The sequence below is a fragment of the Perna viridis genome, chromosome 3 (assembly GCF_037379345.1).
Source record: "Perna viridis isolate PV_CMFRI_1.1 ecotype Kerala chromosome 3, ASM3737934v1, whole genome shotgun sequence".
NCBI lineage: Eukaryota > Metazoa > Mollusca > Bivalvia > Mytilida > Mytilidae > Perna > Perna viridis.
In genome coordinates, this window is record NC_142447.1 from 10,888,524 (window position 1) to 10,905,320 (window position 16,797).

The following is a 16,797-nucleotide window of genomic DNA, read 5'->3' on the forward strand; positions in this document are numbered from 1 at the left end:
GTACTTGTTTCTGGCTCCTTTGTGGCCCCATTTTTACTTAGCTCAAGTCACAACACCCCCCAAAATGATCAAAACCAGTCTGGCTATTGTGGTATAGAATATTGTAGGACAATATCATAGACTTTCCTACGCTTTTACTTGAATTACATGTACATGCTTATGGTTAAATTCTATGAAATGCATGCTTGGCCATTGGCCCCTAATTCGAAAATGGCAGGAGCAATAACCACCAAAATTAATAGCAACTTCCTTTCGTGGTTTGGAACTTTGCAATAAAAATTTAAAGATCAACAAACTAAAGTTCAAGTTATCGCACAAAAACCAAGTGTCTACAGGCGATGACGATGACAGGCATTGACAACAACATGGATAATGATGACAGGCATTGACAACAACATGAATGACAGCACCATATACCATTATCTGACAGCAAAAAAAATTGTAAATGTTGCTTTCTGCTTGGTACCTACTGAACAATAATACTTTCACAGTATATATTTGAAAAAGGATTAGAATTTGACTAGAATCAAAGTTGCCCCATGTTCTTAAATGGTTCCAGTCACAAACCTAAGGATCAACCACAGCTTTCATTTTGCATCATGTGGCCCAATTCAAAAGAGATCAATTCTATTATAAGACAAGCTCTTGCATGGATATGAATTGTCTAAGAGTGACTACACTGACAATGACAGCATGATTCCTCTATACTACTGCAATTTTTTTTGTTGTAATTGTTACATTAAAGAGGAGTCTTAAAATGTACAATTTTAAGTTGAATTATCTCCCTTTCCAAGTAGTTTAATAACACTATAACAATAAAGTTGAAAATGCTAGCAGTTTCCGTATGTCCATTACACCCTTCATTTTGTGTATTATAAAGGTAGGACATCGTTACTTCTAGCAGATAACTGAGCTGATACATGTAATTCGACTGTCTTTGTTGATATAAACCACTAAAATCCCCAGAAATCTTTCATAACACAGTTTCAGCCAATCATTTGCATGATATGAGAGATGCTGACCATCAGCTGACTATTCCTATACTTGGTTTAATTTTTGTTTTCGCGCTACCATATATACTCAATACTGTTGGACCCGGTTTGCACTCATATGTGGTATTTGTTATTCATGACCAACTGAGGGGTTTCTTAATGCCTTTGGCTATCATTTGGGGTCTCTCACGGATGGTATAAAGCATTGAAGCATTTACACAGTCCCCCAGCATAGTCATACCCATAAATGTGGGTCATGGTGTGTTCAGGGCAATTATAGCAGTCATGTGACCATGTTCATTCATTCAATTCATTAAATGCATTACCAGGTGATTTAATGTCGATCCGTGACCTAGTGATCCAATTTGAGATTTGCATGCTTATATCGTATAGCCTACAGCATTTGCTGAATCTTTGACCCAGCAAAATACTTTTCGGGATAAAATCAACAGTTTCAAGTGCATGCAAGACAGATAGGTAAGTCAACTTATTTGTGCATGCCAGTCAATTGATGAGAAATCTCTGAGGCCAAAAAAAATAGAGTTATGTTTCTGACCACCATTCTGAATTTTGTAGGGTCGGTAGGTAGGACTTTATTTTTATTTAAAACTTTTGAAATGAAATAAGTCATTATAGTGACACCAAACTCAGACTACAATGAAAACCAAATATGCAGACTAAACAAATACATTGTAATAATTTTACATTTAGTCCATGGCCAAATCTCTTTTGGGATTTGGCGTTTGAGATATTTTTTTGTTTTGATAGCGGTGGTCTGAGCTCATTTTATTATGCACATGTACACATGTGCATGCAAGATAAAATACACTGCATATGCAATGTTCTTTAAAAATGTTTTATAGCCATAGTGATGTCAGATGATGTTTTCCTTAGAATATTCCATAGACATTGATTTTGAATTGCACAGTTAGATTTACTGTATATGATTATAGATGTAGATGCACTCAGTCAACAAAAGCAGGCATTGATATACAACTACATGTATGTTAAAAAAACAACATTTTTTGATTATTTTGTTAAGTATTAAAAATTAATGTCAACTCTTTTTCTTTTCTTATATTTGCAGATAGACAAATATGGATGAATCGCTTTTCTGTTCAAAGGGTTAAACGTTTTGTTTAGTATCAAGACATGAATACTACACACATAAAAATAACTAAGTTTTATTAAATTGTGGAGATTTACAGGATTTAATGAAATAAGAGATTCTAAAGAAAAGTCAATGACAGTGTTTTGAAATGCTGAATGTACATACATTGTACATGTACATGTTAAGTTGGTTCTGAAACCAAACAATACTGGCAGTGCCTTTTGGATATATTTTATACAGCTGCACAACAAGTACTATAGTATACAGTTTTTGTCCAAGGAAACATTTTTCAGCTACAAATGTATATAACTATTTAGAAAATGATTAAAATTGTTTGATAAAAGATTTAGAAATATTGATTTTAAAGTGTTAACTGTGAGCCAGTATCGATGGATTTAGCCTTAATGTCCTTCATATACTAGTATTGTAATTTGGTTTCATGAGAATTTCGAATGTTATCTGTTGAGTACATGACTGTAAGTGGGCATTTTTTTTCCATTATGCAGTTTTATTCTCTTTTGCTAGAGAACTGTTTAACTAGGACTCATGTAAAAGACCTTATAGATGTAAATTCTTAGAAAACCACATGCTGCCAAGTTGGTCCTAACGAAGAGTAATTGACAGGTTTTTTAGGTAATTGAAAATGTAGCATTCCCAAACCCCAAATTAGCCTATATAATAGTGTCACCGCAAAACAATGTATATTGTTATGGTGCTGACAGTGGCGTCACCGTCAATGGCATCTGTATCATCGTCCATATTCACATGGTTTTTGTGCGATGACTTTATAGTTATGCTTGGTCAATTGTTATGAAATTTTGATATGATTTTACCAACTACTAAAGAAATGCTCTTATTTGATTTTGAGTTTATGGCTACTACCATTTTAAAATAAAGGCCATCTATGTAACTGACAGATACCACACTGTAGGTTTTTGTTAATCTAAAAAAACTGAGAGTCCATAACCCTGTGCAGGTCCGGGTGTTAAAAGAATAGGCCTGCAGCAGCGCTAAGCTTGTCGTATAAGGCGACTAAATAGTGCTCAGAAACCTAGCCGGGGGCTAGGTGCTCTGCCCACAGAGCAACTGGGATGTGTGCCCCAGGTGGTTGAATGGGGTACCCCTGGCATGTTACATGCTGGGGTTGTCAGGCTATAATACGGAAAACCTGATCGCAAACCATAGTGGTGCACCGTGTTGGGAAACATGCCACATTCCTCGCACGTTAAAGGACCCTGCTGTGGTATTCGATAGGAGTAGGAACCTTTGCGCTCCGCCACAGGAGGCTAAATTGCCCGACCTTACCCATCCCCCCTTTTTCCAGTGGCAATCAAAATTTGTCGACCCTATTATCCTTGTGTCCCATCCTTTTTTTTCATTTCATGTTCATTTTATCATCCATTTCATGTTCATTGTCTGAATATAGCTGAAATATTGCTGCTCGGACGTGAAACCCCACAAACAAACAGAGTCCGTAATTTTATCAAGCTAACCTGTATAAAGTGAAATGGCCAATCCTTAACATGACATAGCAAGTTCAACACATCTATGCAAGTACACCTTCAAGGAAGAAGCATTGTAATACAATGTATGTATATGACTTTTCTTATGGCAATCCATAGTGGAATTTATTCCCTATTTAGATGGTAGGTAACACATCTTAATGGATACTTGTCAACATGTGCATAATTCAATTATTGATATCAATAAATGGAGAAGTTTTCTAGACAATGCAAACACATTCAAGACAAATCGTATGTACATTGTATGTTCAAATTTGCTTTTCAGACAATACCAGTCTGCGTCCATACTTGCCCGTTGGACAATGCCAGTCTGTGTCCACACTTGATAATAAAATATATAAAATGCACATCTACATACATTGTACAGACAAGTATGTTGCCCAAAATTTTATCAATTCATTTAGCAGTTTAGGAGGATATGTACTTAAAAGATATGTGAACAGATGAAAAGACTGAGGGACAGACAGTGATAGTGATTCCTATATACCCTCCAAACATTGTGGGGGTATAAATATAATGAAAGGTAACCTGCAGAAGATGATTTCGGTCTAATTTCCAGTGATGAGGTTTCCTTCCTAACAAGGCAGTTATCTTTTCTTGGTGCGACACCTTCACTGAAAGCACTTTGTCTGATAACATTGTGTTCATGCTGGACCTACAATAATATTCAGAGTGATAATTATACACATGCATGATGTAGGTGTACAATCATGAAAATTCACAGTTCTTGCCTGATTCTTCACTCAATTGCAAGCACTAGTTGCTGTACTAAAACAATGCTATTGTCAAGATTAACACACTCAGTTGCACACATCCAGTGACATTCTAAAGAGTCCAAATGTTGGATGAAACCATGTGTTAAAATAAGGAGTTACAAGCTGTCTTGGAATAGAAAGCATAATTTTCATTTTGAATGGTTTACCTGTTATAGATTTAAAATCTAGTTACTGTGAGAGAACCATAACTGTAGTAAACTTTAAGACAAAAAAAAAAAAAACTCAGAGGATTCCTATCCTTAGTAACCGGTGACTTACTGACCCCAAAATCAAAAGATGACTTTCTTGTCCAATACTGATTTATACCCCTTCACATTAACAAATCTTTCTCACAAAAGAGTGTGAGCATATGCATTTCTCAATATGAATCAAAATGATTTTCGTTCAGGCTTGATAATAATCCTAAATTTCTCAGGGTTATGTTATCATTGAATTTGATATCATTTTCCGGTCCTTTTTTAGCTCTCACAATTGGTGTTCATATCTCATAATTGTATTACATGTACATTTGTACATGTATTTAATCATTTCTATAAACAATCTTACTGCATTAATAGTTGTTGCTTGTTGTTGTTTCTTTCTAGCTTTTTCAAGCATGTTAACTCTATGCCTAACATCTTCTCTAAATTGTTTCAATCTGGCACTTTTTTCTTCTTGCATCTTAAGTAAGCGTTCCTGTTCTTCATTAGCAGCTTGCTGAAATTAAAAACCAAAATATGTGTGGACTCAAATACATTTCATCACCACAGTGAAAAGAAAATTACCAACTTTTTCTGACAGCACTCCTATAATAATTAATCTCAATTTCTGAACAATATTTGTACAATATCAGTTCACAGTAAGGAATATTTGTACTCTTTGCAACTGCAAAACTGAAAAATAAACCAGAGGCTCCAGAGAGCCTGAATCGCTCACCTGATCTCATTGTGGTTTGCAACTGTTTCTGAACATAAGTTTAAACTGAATTCAGTGAGTTTTTGACATGCATGTATCACCTCCTGTCTGATTTTTATGAAGACTGCTACTTAACTAGTGGCTGAAGAGAGCATGAATCGCTCACCTGGTTAACCATTAAATTCATTATTTTATTTATTTATTATTTGAAAAACTTGAGGAATGAGACAGGCTAAGTTAAAATCAACTGAATTGTCAAATGTAGGAAATGCTTTTAATTGCACTACCATGACCTGAACCAGAATTTTGCTAAAGGCAACAATTTTTGAATTATTATCAAAAACCTGTCTTCCAACCCCTACATAATGTATATTCCATTTTTTAGTATAGGCAGCAATACATGTATATATTCACAGATTAAAAATCACAACAGTCATTTTGAACACAATACTCTAAAGAACTAATATGCTTACTTTAAATTCATTAAATGATCTTAAATGGTTTTTAGAGAAGAAGGTTATCAAAGTTGTATATGTGGGAAAACTGTTTCAGGGACCATAACTCCTACATCAGTCAATGAATGGTTTTGAAAAATTTGGCATACGTCTGTCTTATAATGCTAAAAAATATCACCCAGCCAGAAATTGCTAAAGGCAATGGTTTTTTGAGTTATTTGCAACAAGAGGCTCCCAGAAGCCTGAATCGCTCACCTGGTTAATTGTTTGCCCTTTAAGGGCAATAACTCTAACAAGGAGTTGTCAGACAATTTTGACGTCATTTGATTCATTGGACACACCTGTAAGCCTTATAATAAGGACCATTTCAGCAATTGAAAGCTATTGGCTAAACCTAACAGATTTGGAGATGTATGCAAAAATCTGCTGTCTGACCCCATTGTTCTATTTTTAGAAACGGCAGCCATGTTTTTTCAGCAATCAAAAATCGGTCATTTCGTTAAGGATACCCTATAAAACAAAAATGCCAACTTTCGTTGATTTTTGCAGAATAGTTTCTGAGGAGCAAATTTTTTAAAGTAATAACATCAAAAACAGCAAAGATATGCCCAAATAGGCCAGTAACTCCAACATGGGTCAACAAATTTTCACAAAAATTTGACCACAGATAGATCTCTTGATTTTGGTTAAATCTAACCGTTTTGGAGATATATGCAAAAATCTGCTGTCTGACCCCAATGTTCTATTTTTAGTAGCAGCGGCCATGCTTTATAACGGATCAAAAATCCTCACTCCAGTTCTATGCACGATACCCCAAGAAACATTCATACCAAGTTTGGTTCCAATTGGTCAGGTGGTGTCAGAGGAGAAGATTTTTTAAAGAAATAACATTCAAAATAGCAAAAAAACATTGAAAAAGGGCAATAACTCCAAACATGGCTTAGGTCTCACTAACCACTTCCAGGTCAAATGGCCACCCCCCTATGTAGTACCAAAAACACACTGAACCTAGACATATGTATTGTAAGTGTATTATTTGTGTGTATTATGGTTGAAAGTAGTCAAAATAAAGCTTAAAATGTGTACTTTAAAATCATATATGTAATTAACTACAAAAGTGTATGAATCTTGTTTACATGTGTGAGTAATTTGCCTCCATGCTGTCAGTTAGCAGAAAAGGTAAAAATGTGGATTTTCAGTATTATTTATTAAGTAAATTTTGTGAAGAATTTCTACAATCATCATACCATTAGCATAATAATTTTGGAAGCCTTATTTTCCAAGCTTCACAATGGTATGCAACTTTAAGATGTCATTTGTCCTGGGAATCCACAGTGAAACTGTGAAAATTACTTTTTTAACATGTAAAATAATGGAAACGTTAGAAGTGGTTAGTGAGACCTTAAAATTAAAATGAAAATTTGACCGCAGATAGATCTCATCATGCTGAACAACCGAGTCAGAATTTGGCTAAACCTTTTGGAGATACATGCAAAAAACTACTGTCTGACCCCTATGTTCTATTTTTAGTAACAGCGGCCATGTTTTTCGATGGATCAAATCAGTTCTATGCAGGATACCCCAAGGAACATTCATACCAAGTTTGGTTCCAATTGGTCAAGTAGTTTCAGAGAAGAAGAGTTCTGAAAAATTGTTAATGACGACAGACGACGACAGATGCCAAGTGATGGCAATAGCTCACCTGGCCTTTGGCCAGGTGAGCTATAAAACTGCTTTCTGAACCCTACGTCCTATTTTTAGTAACAGTGACCCCTATGTCCTCTTTTGAGTAACAGTGACCATGTTTTTAATGAATCAAAAATCCCAACAGTCATTTTGTGTGGGATAGCCTAAAAAATAAATATGCAAACTTTCATTCAGTTCTGTGCAATGGTTTTTGAAAAGAAGATTTTCAAAGTTGCACATGTGAAAAATATCAAAAAAAAAACAAAAAACAAAAAAGTTTCAGGGGCCATAACTCCTACATCAGTTGAAGAATTGTTTAGAAAATTTCTAAGGCAAAGGTCTGTCTCATGATGTTGAACAATATAACCCATGCCAGAAATTTGCTAAAGGCAATGGTTTTTGAGATATTTGCAAAAAACTGCCTTTAGACCCCTATGTTCTATTTTTAGTAATGGTAGCCGTGTTTTTTCATGAATCAAAAATCCAAACAGTCATTTTGTGTGGGATACCCTAAAGTACAAATGTGCAAACACCTTTACTAAATTCTGTGTAATGAATTTTGAGAAGAAGATTTTCAAAGTTGCACATGCGAAAATGCCAAACAAACTGTTCCAGGGGCTGTAACTCCTACTTCAGTTGACGATTCGTTTTGAAAATTTCAGCACAGGTCCATCTAATGGTGCTGGACAATATTACCCATCTCAGAAATTTGCTAAAGTTTTTTGAGTTATTGGCAAAAAAACTGCCTTCAGACCCCTATGTTCTATTTTAAGTAACGGTGGTCATGTTTTTTCATGGATCCCAATGGTTATTTTGTGCAAAACACCCTAAGAAACAATCATGCCAAGGTTTCAACCTGTCCGTCAAGTAGTTTCAGAGGAAAAGATTTTTGAAAATTTTTCCACGATGACGACAGATGCCAAGTGATGGCAAAAACTCACTTGGCCTTTGGCCAGGTGAGCCAAACATTTTCAATATTGGATAAAAAATAAAAGTCAGTTTTTTTGGGATTGTGTTCCAACTGACCCCTTATACCTTGAAAATGTAAGAGATAAATTGTTGTAACTGAAATACGCAGGCAGGGAATTTCATAAGGAATCCAATAAAAACACTTCAAAATTGGATCAAATATAATAAAGATTTTTTTCAGCATGGTCAAATTTTGTACCCCTTTAAACACCAAAAACAGTTAAAGATAAACTATGTAACAGATTGACATTTGAATCATAAAAATTGATTTTCAGCAAGAGGCTCCCAGAAGCCTGAATCGCTTAGTAATTTTTCACCATTCAAGGGCAATAACTCTTACAAGGATTTTCTGACAACTTTTATCTCTGGAGACATTTTTAGGCCTTACAATAGGGATCATTTCAGCAATAGAAATAATTGAAAGAATTTGGCTAAACCTAAAGGTTTTAAAGATAAAATATGCGAAAAAGTAACAGCATCAATGTTTTTTGACGGATCAATAATCCTCACTTCAGTTCTATGCAGGATACCCCAAGGAACATTCATAACAAGTTTGGTTTCAATTGGTCAAGTAGTGTCAGAGGAGGAGATTTTTGAAAGAAATAACATTCAAAATGGCAAAAGACGTTGAAAAGGGCCATAACTCTGACATGGCTTAACAGATTAGAATGAAAATTTGACTACAGATAGATCTCATCATGCTGAACACTATGACCATTATGTCAGAATTTAGCTAAACCTGATGGTTTTGGAGATATATGTGAAAAACTATTGTCTAACCACTAGGTTCTATTTTTAGTAAGGGCGGCCATGTTTTTCGACAGATCAAAAATGCCCACATCAGTTCTATGCAGGATACCCCAAGGAACATTCATACCAAGATTGGTTCTAATTTGTCAAATAGTTTCAGAGAAGAAGTTTTTGTGTTATTGTTAACAACGGACGACAATGATGACGACGGATGCCAAGTGATGGCAATAGCTCACATGACCATTGGGCAGGTGAGCTAAAAAGGAAGGGGTAAAAAAACTCCAAAAACTGTAGGGCACTCCACCATGTTCCTAAGAACAACTTGTTCAAATTTCAAAAAGATTGGATAAGTTTTACTCATGTTATAGCAAATAAACCAAACTTACAAGGCTAAATTAAGCAGTTCTACAAAACTGTGGAGTGTTGGCTTTAAAATTTACAAGTATAGATTGCCTAAAATAAGCTTCAAAATAAGGCGGTAAATTTGTCCAAAAAATGGCTAAATTATAATCTTAAAAAGACAAATTGGTAGTCCAAAAGTTGGGTGTGCTGTTTTGATTAAATGTTTACAACTTGTCATTTCTTGGACATTTGTTACTCTGCAAAACTAATAATTTGAACTACAAATTCAAGGTTTGCTATGATTTTAAAAGTATTCCAAATTTCTCAATTAAAAAATATGGTATATTTATTTCAAATAAACAAGAAGCTCTAAAGAGCCTGAATCCCTCATCTGACTTGATAAGTAACATTCTATTCTTTGTAAAAGAGGCCATGTTTTTTTCTTAGATAAAAATTTCTAATGACAGAAAAACTTAAGACACGACCAAATCAATTTTCACTGAATTTGGTCCAGTAGTATTTGAGGAGAATTTTTAAACATTATTTACATATGTAGTGTCAACATTAAAAAAAACAAAGACACATCGTAAAAAGTCAATAATTCCAACATGGCTCAACAGATTTACATGAAAATTTTACAACAGATAGATCTCACCATATTGAACACTTTAACTCTATCAGAATTTTGATAAACAAAATATGCAAAAAACTTTGGTCTGACCCCTATGTTCTACTTAGTAACAGTGGCCATGTTTTTTGACAGATCAAAAATGATTTTACATATTTCATAGATAATACATCATTTTTGAAAATCAATGTTAGTTTAATTTGAAATTCAGAAATAACAGTTTGTTAATAAAAAGTACTTGAAATTGTGTTTTTATGAAGATAGCCCCTGTCACTCTAAAGATGAAAACCTGTATACATGGTATTGTTCAGAAATTCATTGAAATATTTCCATGAAACTTGCAGAAAATGTATTTGTGTTCAAGAAACATTTACACCAAATAGCATCTTTTTTCTTATCTCTGTTATAATTGGTTTTTGGTAAATTATGATACTAAAATTTCTACTGTGATTGTGATTCCGCCCATCAATATTTTTGATGTACAGTGCATGTACAAAATGTGTGTTGTCCTGTAAATATCAAGATACAATGTATTTACATTATTTATGATACATGTACATGTAAGTTGTCTTTAAATTGGTTTATGCTACATGTACAAAAATTTATTTTATACATGTACATACATGTATGTATTTTTTTTCCTGAATTTTCTGTATTTTTGTACAATAATGTTTAGTGGTGTTCTGATGATCGGTTTAAGTCGCAAATCAGTTGGTTTAGGTCAGCGATGTCGATAATCGATTGGAAAGTTGCTCAATCGATTGCCGTCACAAATTTCCGGATTTCCGTTAGTTCCACTCCCTATCCGTAACCGCGTTTAAAATTAGTAAAAACATGGCTGACGACAACAACAACGTGGATGAAAATGAGAAAGATAATAACGATATTGAAGTTTCGATGGAAACTGATCCAGATTTAGAAAAAATATCTTTGCATACCGGCCTCATCTGTATCTAGTGAAAGGGTATTTAGCTTAGCTGGGCAGGTTGTAAGCAAAAAGAGAGCAAGAATGCACTCATCAAATGCAGACATGCTAATTTTTCTGAGGAAAAACATGGAGAGATATTGGAAGTGAAAGGAAATTTTGCAGAAAAGTGATAACATTCTAGTCATTCTATATGTTTATGTTAATTAATTTTATTTTGTTTATTGTCATGCTAAAGAGAAAATGACATTTATGAGGGTTGTTATTAAACATATTAACAGTATTATGTATTACTTGCAAACATGTATTGACTATTGACTACCAACTGCAATACTGCATAAGTGGTGTTACAACAACCAGGAACTGACTATTCTTCTGGCTTGTTCACTCAAATTTTAAGTGTTCATTGTGTCGTCCGTTTGTCTGTTTGACCTACATTTGTATCCACAACTCCTCCTAACCTACTGAATTGAATTTGATGAAACTTTCAGAGAATCCCCATGATGTCATTGGGCACCTCCTATTTTAGAATTTCATCTGACCAATTTTTGGGGTTTCCAATGGCAAAACATGGACATTGCCATTCATTGTGATAGGGAGTAACAGTATGCCATCCACAACTCCTCCTAAACTACTGAATGGAATTTGATGAAACTTTTAGAGAATCTTTATTTTATAATGCTGTTGTTCACTTCCTATTTTAGATTTTGATCTCACTAATAGTTGGGGTTACCCATACCAAAACATGGACTTTGCCATTCATTGTGATAGGGGATACCAGTATGCCATCCGCAATTACTCCTAAACCACTGAATGGAATTTAATGAAACTTTCAGGGAATCTTTATTACATAATTCCATAGTGCACCTGCGAATTAAATTTTGATCTTGCCAACTGTTGGGCGAAGTGCCACTGATGAATCAGGTGACTTTCTCCAGAAGTCAAAACAAGTGTCAAGGTGTTCATATTTTTTTTGCAATGATCTTTATCAACCTCTGTATTTACTTAGTGTATTTGGGTAACTTGGTAAATTTAAAGTGTAAAACAGTGCTCTAAGACATATCCAATAGGCAATAGCTTTACAATCTGTTTCATACAGTTAGCTTTATAGACTTAAGTACGTAGTTTTGTTTTGTTTTTTTATAAAAAAAAAAAGGCCAAGCCATAAAGAGGCCTATTGGACATGTTTCGTCCTCTGTGTTAATGACCCATGCAGTGCATTCAGAACTCATCAGTTAGAAATGCACCATTACCTAGAGTCAACCAAATAAAAGAAGTGTAACAGAGTTAGTAGTAACATGCAACCAAACAGGGCATGCAAAAAAACTTTATAAAGACACAGTATTTTTTTTATTATTTTTAAGTGCATTCTGCATTAAAACTGAGATTTAATCAAATTTTGCTTAAGTCTTCTTTAAGTAAATACTTCTATGTGCATGTTAAAATTATATTTTTGGGGGTTTATTGAAATTTGAAAGACAGTTTAAAAACTACTGTGACTTTAAACAAAAGAAATACACAATAACAGCCAGCAAATGTGTACAAACCTAGTTTTCTATTATGACTAACAATTTAACCGATAGAGAGAGATAATCGGTTGATTGAGGCCAACCAATAGTAATAGATAATCGGTTGGTGTTTTCAACCGATTGCACAACACTAATAATGTTTGTCAAATTGTTAGGAATTGAGATGAGGATAAAGCGATTTTTATTTTAAACTTGAGTATTAAACTTAAGTAAAAAATCTGATGAAAATCGAAAATTGAACTTAGATATATAATAGCAAAAACAAATTAAATACATGTGTTCATCTAAATCCTACTCCTTTAGATCCTTGTTGAACATAGTTCACTGGTCAGAATGGTCACATGATTTTATGCCACCATTTACATGTACAAATGTACCTCTGGGCATTACCTAAGTCCATTAAAATCATATTAAGCGATCACAAACTTTACAAAAAAATGAGGAATAAGTACATGTACATTGTAAATAGAGATAAAAACACATATATGTAGGGAGGATAAAAATAAACTTTTTACATGTTTTATTCTAAAATTTTCTCTGCCTTGGATATAAAGGAACTCTGCTGCACTTTGATGTTTTCAAACTAACACTAATTAGCAGAAGTAATTCAGCATGAACTGATACATTTGTATATGTACATTTTGTATATGCACGTTTTTTTTTTTATCAATTTAGATTGAAGATCAGAATTGATATAGCAGTCCCCAGAGCCTTCAGATCTGTGAAGCCTGTTAGCATCTGCAATTATCTTTCACTTCCGGAGTAAAACAGTCCCATTGGCATACATATGTACCCCATTAAGGTTCAAATGCAGATACAATGTAGTTACATTTCATGTAACTCAACATTTAGGCATTTCTAATAAATCACATTTAATTCGATGCAAACTAATTATGCTGATTAATCAACGATCCAAGCAAAAATAGTGGACCTCAAACTTCTTATCAGTACCTGTTTATTACTATGCATTTACCTGTATCAAGCCAATCATTCAATATATTATATTTAATATATTGATATATTCAAGTTGACTACAAATGCTTTATTCTTAGATGTCACACATAATAAATCATTTGATGTTTAGCTAGAAATGAAAACACAGCAAGATTATAAATAGCCATCAATCAAAGAAATGAAAAATAAAGAGAAATGCTAAGTATCAATTGGAAGAGCTGTTTTCAGATACATGTACACATGTATGGTACAGGTACATATGTACATTGTAATTCATGCAGGCCCCAAGGGATCTTTATATTTACAAAAAGGGCACAGTGGCTCAGATAAAAAACATGATATAAAGAAAGAGGTTCGCGGCAGGGATTTCACTCCCTTTTCGGCTATTATTGCCACTCATTTTTTGCCAAACTTTTCACAAAAAGGTAGCATACATGTAAATATACATTAACACCCAAAATCATACTGATACAGGGATTTAGCCAGGATTTTCAACCCATTAGTCATTTTGCGTATAACTAAATCTCAATACTGTTTTTTCTTTTCACGTCGCAAATTTATCAGCATACATGTATATACATATACTTATAACAACTATATTATAAATAGTAACATGTTTATTTCTATTTCAGCACTGATATATAAATAACAGATAATTCATATTAATAAAAAATAATAACAACATACAATTTCTACATTAGCAACTATTCATGAATAAAAAATGCAAAAAAATACTTTGTTACTGTGTCATACATATCATGTGTGTAAAAATCTAAAAATTGTATACAACAGCTACTATTGTTGGCATGTGTCTAAGAATGTAAAGCACTGTTTACTTGATCAGTAATGCATAAACCTCGTGTCCTTAGCCATGCACCACAAAGTGAAAGCCCTCTTAAAATCACTTAAAAGTCACTCCTTGCTCAAATTCTGGCTTCATGGATTTGGTCTGGACTGCCCGTTTATGATCAGCAGTGTTGATGTGCTTCTGTATATTATCTTTTAGGAATGCGTTGCTTCTGATAGAAAATGTATTGGTAAGTCCAGCATCTTGGCAGTCACGGCAGTACATCGCCCCATCTTTGTAGTATATGCATGGAAATATCTTTGACCACTCTGGTTTAAATTTTGACTTTAATAGTCGATCACTGCGACTCTTTGTAGCAGTCGACTTATTTTTAGACTTTTGACCTTTAGGTACGTTGTCATGTGACGACGAACTAAAATAGTTCGTAATGCGAACATAGTTGCGATTCGAACTGTGATTGAAAAATCCAAACATCTTTCCATTTTAAATACATACAATGACACTTTGAGAACGTGTCACAGCGCTCAACAAACAAATCATTACTTTTAATTTGTTTGTCGGGATAATTAGCCTCAACCAGGTGATCAAGCAAGGTGTGATCAAAGGTGATGCAATCAAAACATTGGTCATGATTGTTTATTGTAAAACCCTAATTGTCTTGGGAATAAAGTTGTCAATTATGGGGTCATGGGAACATTAGAGGCTTTTTTACCGATATTTTTGGGGGGGGGAGCGAAATATCAAATGACGAATCGTGCACGAGAAAAATTCACCACTTTCGAATAATCATTCGTCAATGGCGAAAATGGCGAGCACTAGCTAAATCACTGTGATATATCACCCACTGTACCATGTATATTCATTACAGTTACTGCCTCATGACATTAGAAGCCCATATAACATATTGAATGATTGGCTTAATACAGGTAAATGCAGAAAATAACAGTTGAATCAAGGAAATAATCAATATACAAAAAAAAAATGCACACTTCTATCATGTGTTTCAACAAACGCTCATATCGTGTGTTTAAACAAACGATCCCAGCATGCTTTAAATGAATGCTTCTATCATGCATTTAAACGAAAGCAAAACGATGCGTAAACACATGATAAACACTGCACGAATGCTGAAATGGGAAACGTGAATGTTTAAAGAAGTGTACATGTAGGTGTCTAAGCGATAATTGTAGCACTTAAGCTACATGTATGTAGCTTATCAACTGAAGAATGTAACTAGCTTAGAGGGACATGTACATGTATCTTACAACATGATTCATTAGAATTATTGTGGCTGAAGTTGGAATGATTTGACAGACAGTTTTGACCTCGAGGTTGATAAATTGAACTGAGAAAAACCAACAAGTAGTTTGTAGTTAAATTACACAGTATGTCAGAAAGTTTTGTGTTCATTCATCTAGATATTCAATGTAAATTGACATCAAACTGGCACACTGCTGCGATGTATTTTCAATATCTACCATTAACAACAATAAGCATGTTTTAGATACATTTGGATTTGATCCCTGTATTTTCCTTTTATCCCATATTTTTACAATTTGACGATCATTTGGGGCATAAAAATTTAAACATTAATACATAAATTGATTCAGTACATGTGTAATTTGATTTCTATTTGTGGTTGATTTCACATGCTGATCGAAAACACATTCAAATATCAAATATCAAAGGAGTTTTCAAAAAAAACTTGTTTACAAGTATACATTTGTAGGTAATACATACATGGAGATCTACATGTAAGGTCCACAGTCTTGACATGACTTAACCTGTTTTTTGGCGTTTATCTTTGAAGTTTCAAGTTTCTATTTGAAACTTTCACGCTCTCTTTAATTAATGTCCAAAATACCACTCTTTCGCTAAAGCAAAAAAGAAAATATCAGATTTCGATATAAAAGTAAAAGATAAACATAAATATGATTAGTGCTTTAGAACTGTTTTGGCCTTGGTCGGTAAAAAATAGACTTACCACGGCTTCTGAAGGTCGAGTATTTGCAGGTTGCACCCAAGCACCAACAGCACGAACTTCTACATTTCTGTTGCCCATAATGTCGGTACTAATCACGGGTTTATTTATCTTTCGTAAACAAACAGAATCGTTTTTATTTACCATCGTATGTAGCGTTGCCATTTTGTTGTCAAATACAAGACAACTTCGGCCCATACACAATTAGGTCCATCAAAAAACTACAAAGACCTACAAGTCGAATAGCGATTTTATACAGTTTATCATATCGTATTCACGTGATACTGCAACTGATAGATTATTTTTAAAGGGGTTTGTCGGTTTGACCACTTCCTTGATTTCGAGCACTAAGACACTAACTTGAGAATCAGGGTTATTTCGATCGTTCCAACCCGATTCGTACCAAAATGGTTTCGCTACAAATGATGAGGATGTAGCTCTACCCATTTTTTATATAGAAATAAAACAAACTGT

At 34.0% G+C, this 16,797-nt stretch overlaps 1 protein-coding gene across 2 annotated transcripts in view; it reads right to left on the minus strand.

Annotated features, from left to right (window-relative positions):
• LOC148620984 (uncharacterized) overlaps positions 1–16,519 on the minus strand; it is a 31,520-nt gene extending 15,001 nt beyond the window's left edge. Inside the window, exons 1-4 of one of the 2 annotated variants that reach the window (XM_088574940.1) lie at positions 16,327–16,517; positions 16,083–16,216; positions 4,949–5,098; positions 4,155–4,281 (exon numbers count right to left, since the gene is read on the minus strand). In XM_088574940.1, the coding sequence (XP_088431066.1) occupies positions 4,155–4,281; positions 4,949–5,098; positions 16,083–16,118 (313 nt within the window). In that variant the 5' untranslated portion in view covers positions 16,119–16,216; positions 16,327–16,517. Of the gene's footprint in view, positions 1–4,154; positions 4,282–4,948; positions 5,099–16,082; positions 16,217–16,326 lie in introns of both variants that reach the window. The other variant, XM_088574939.1, reaches the window with a different exon arrangement.
• Positions 16,520–16,797: the final 278 nt, after the last annotated feature.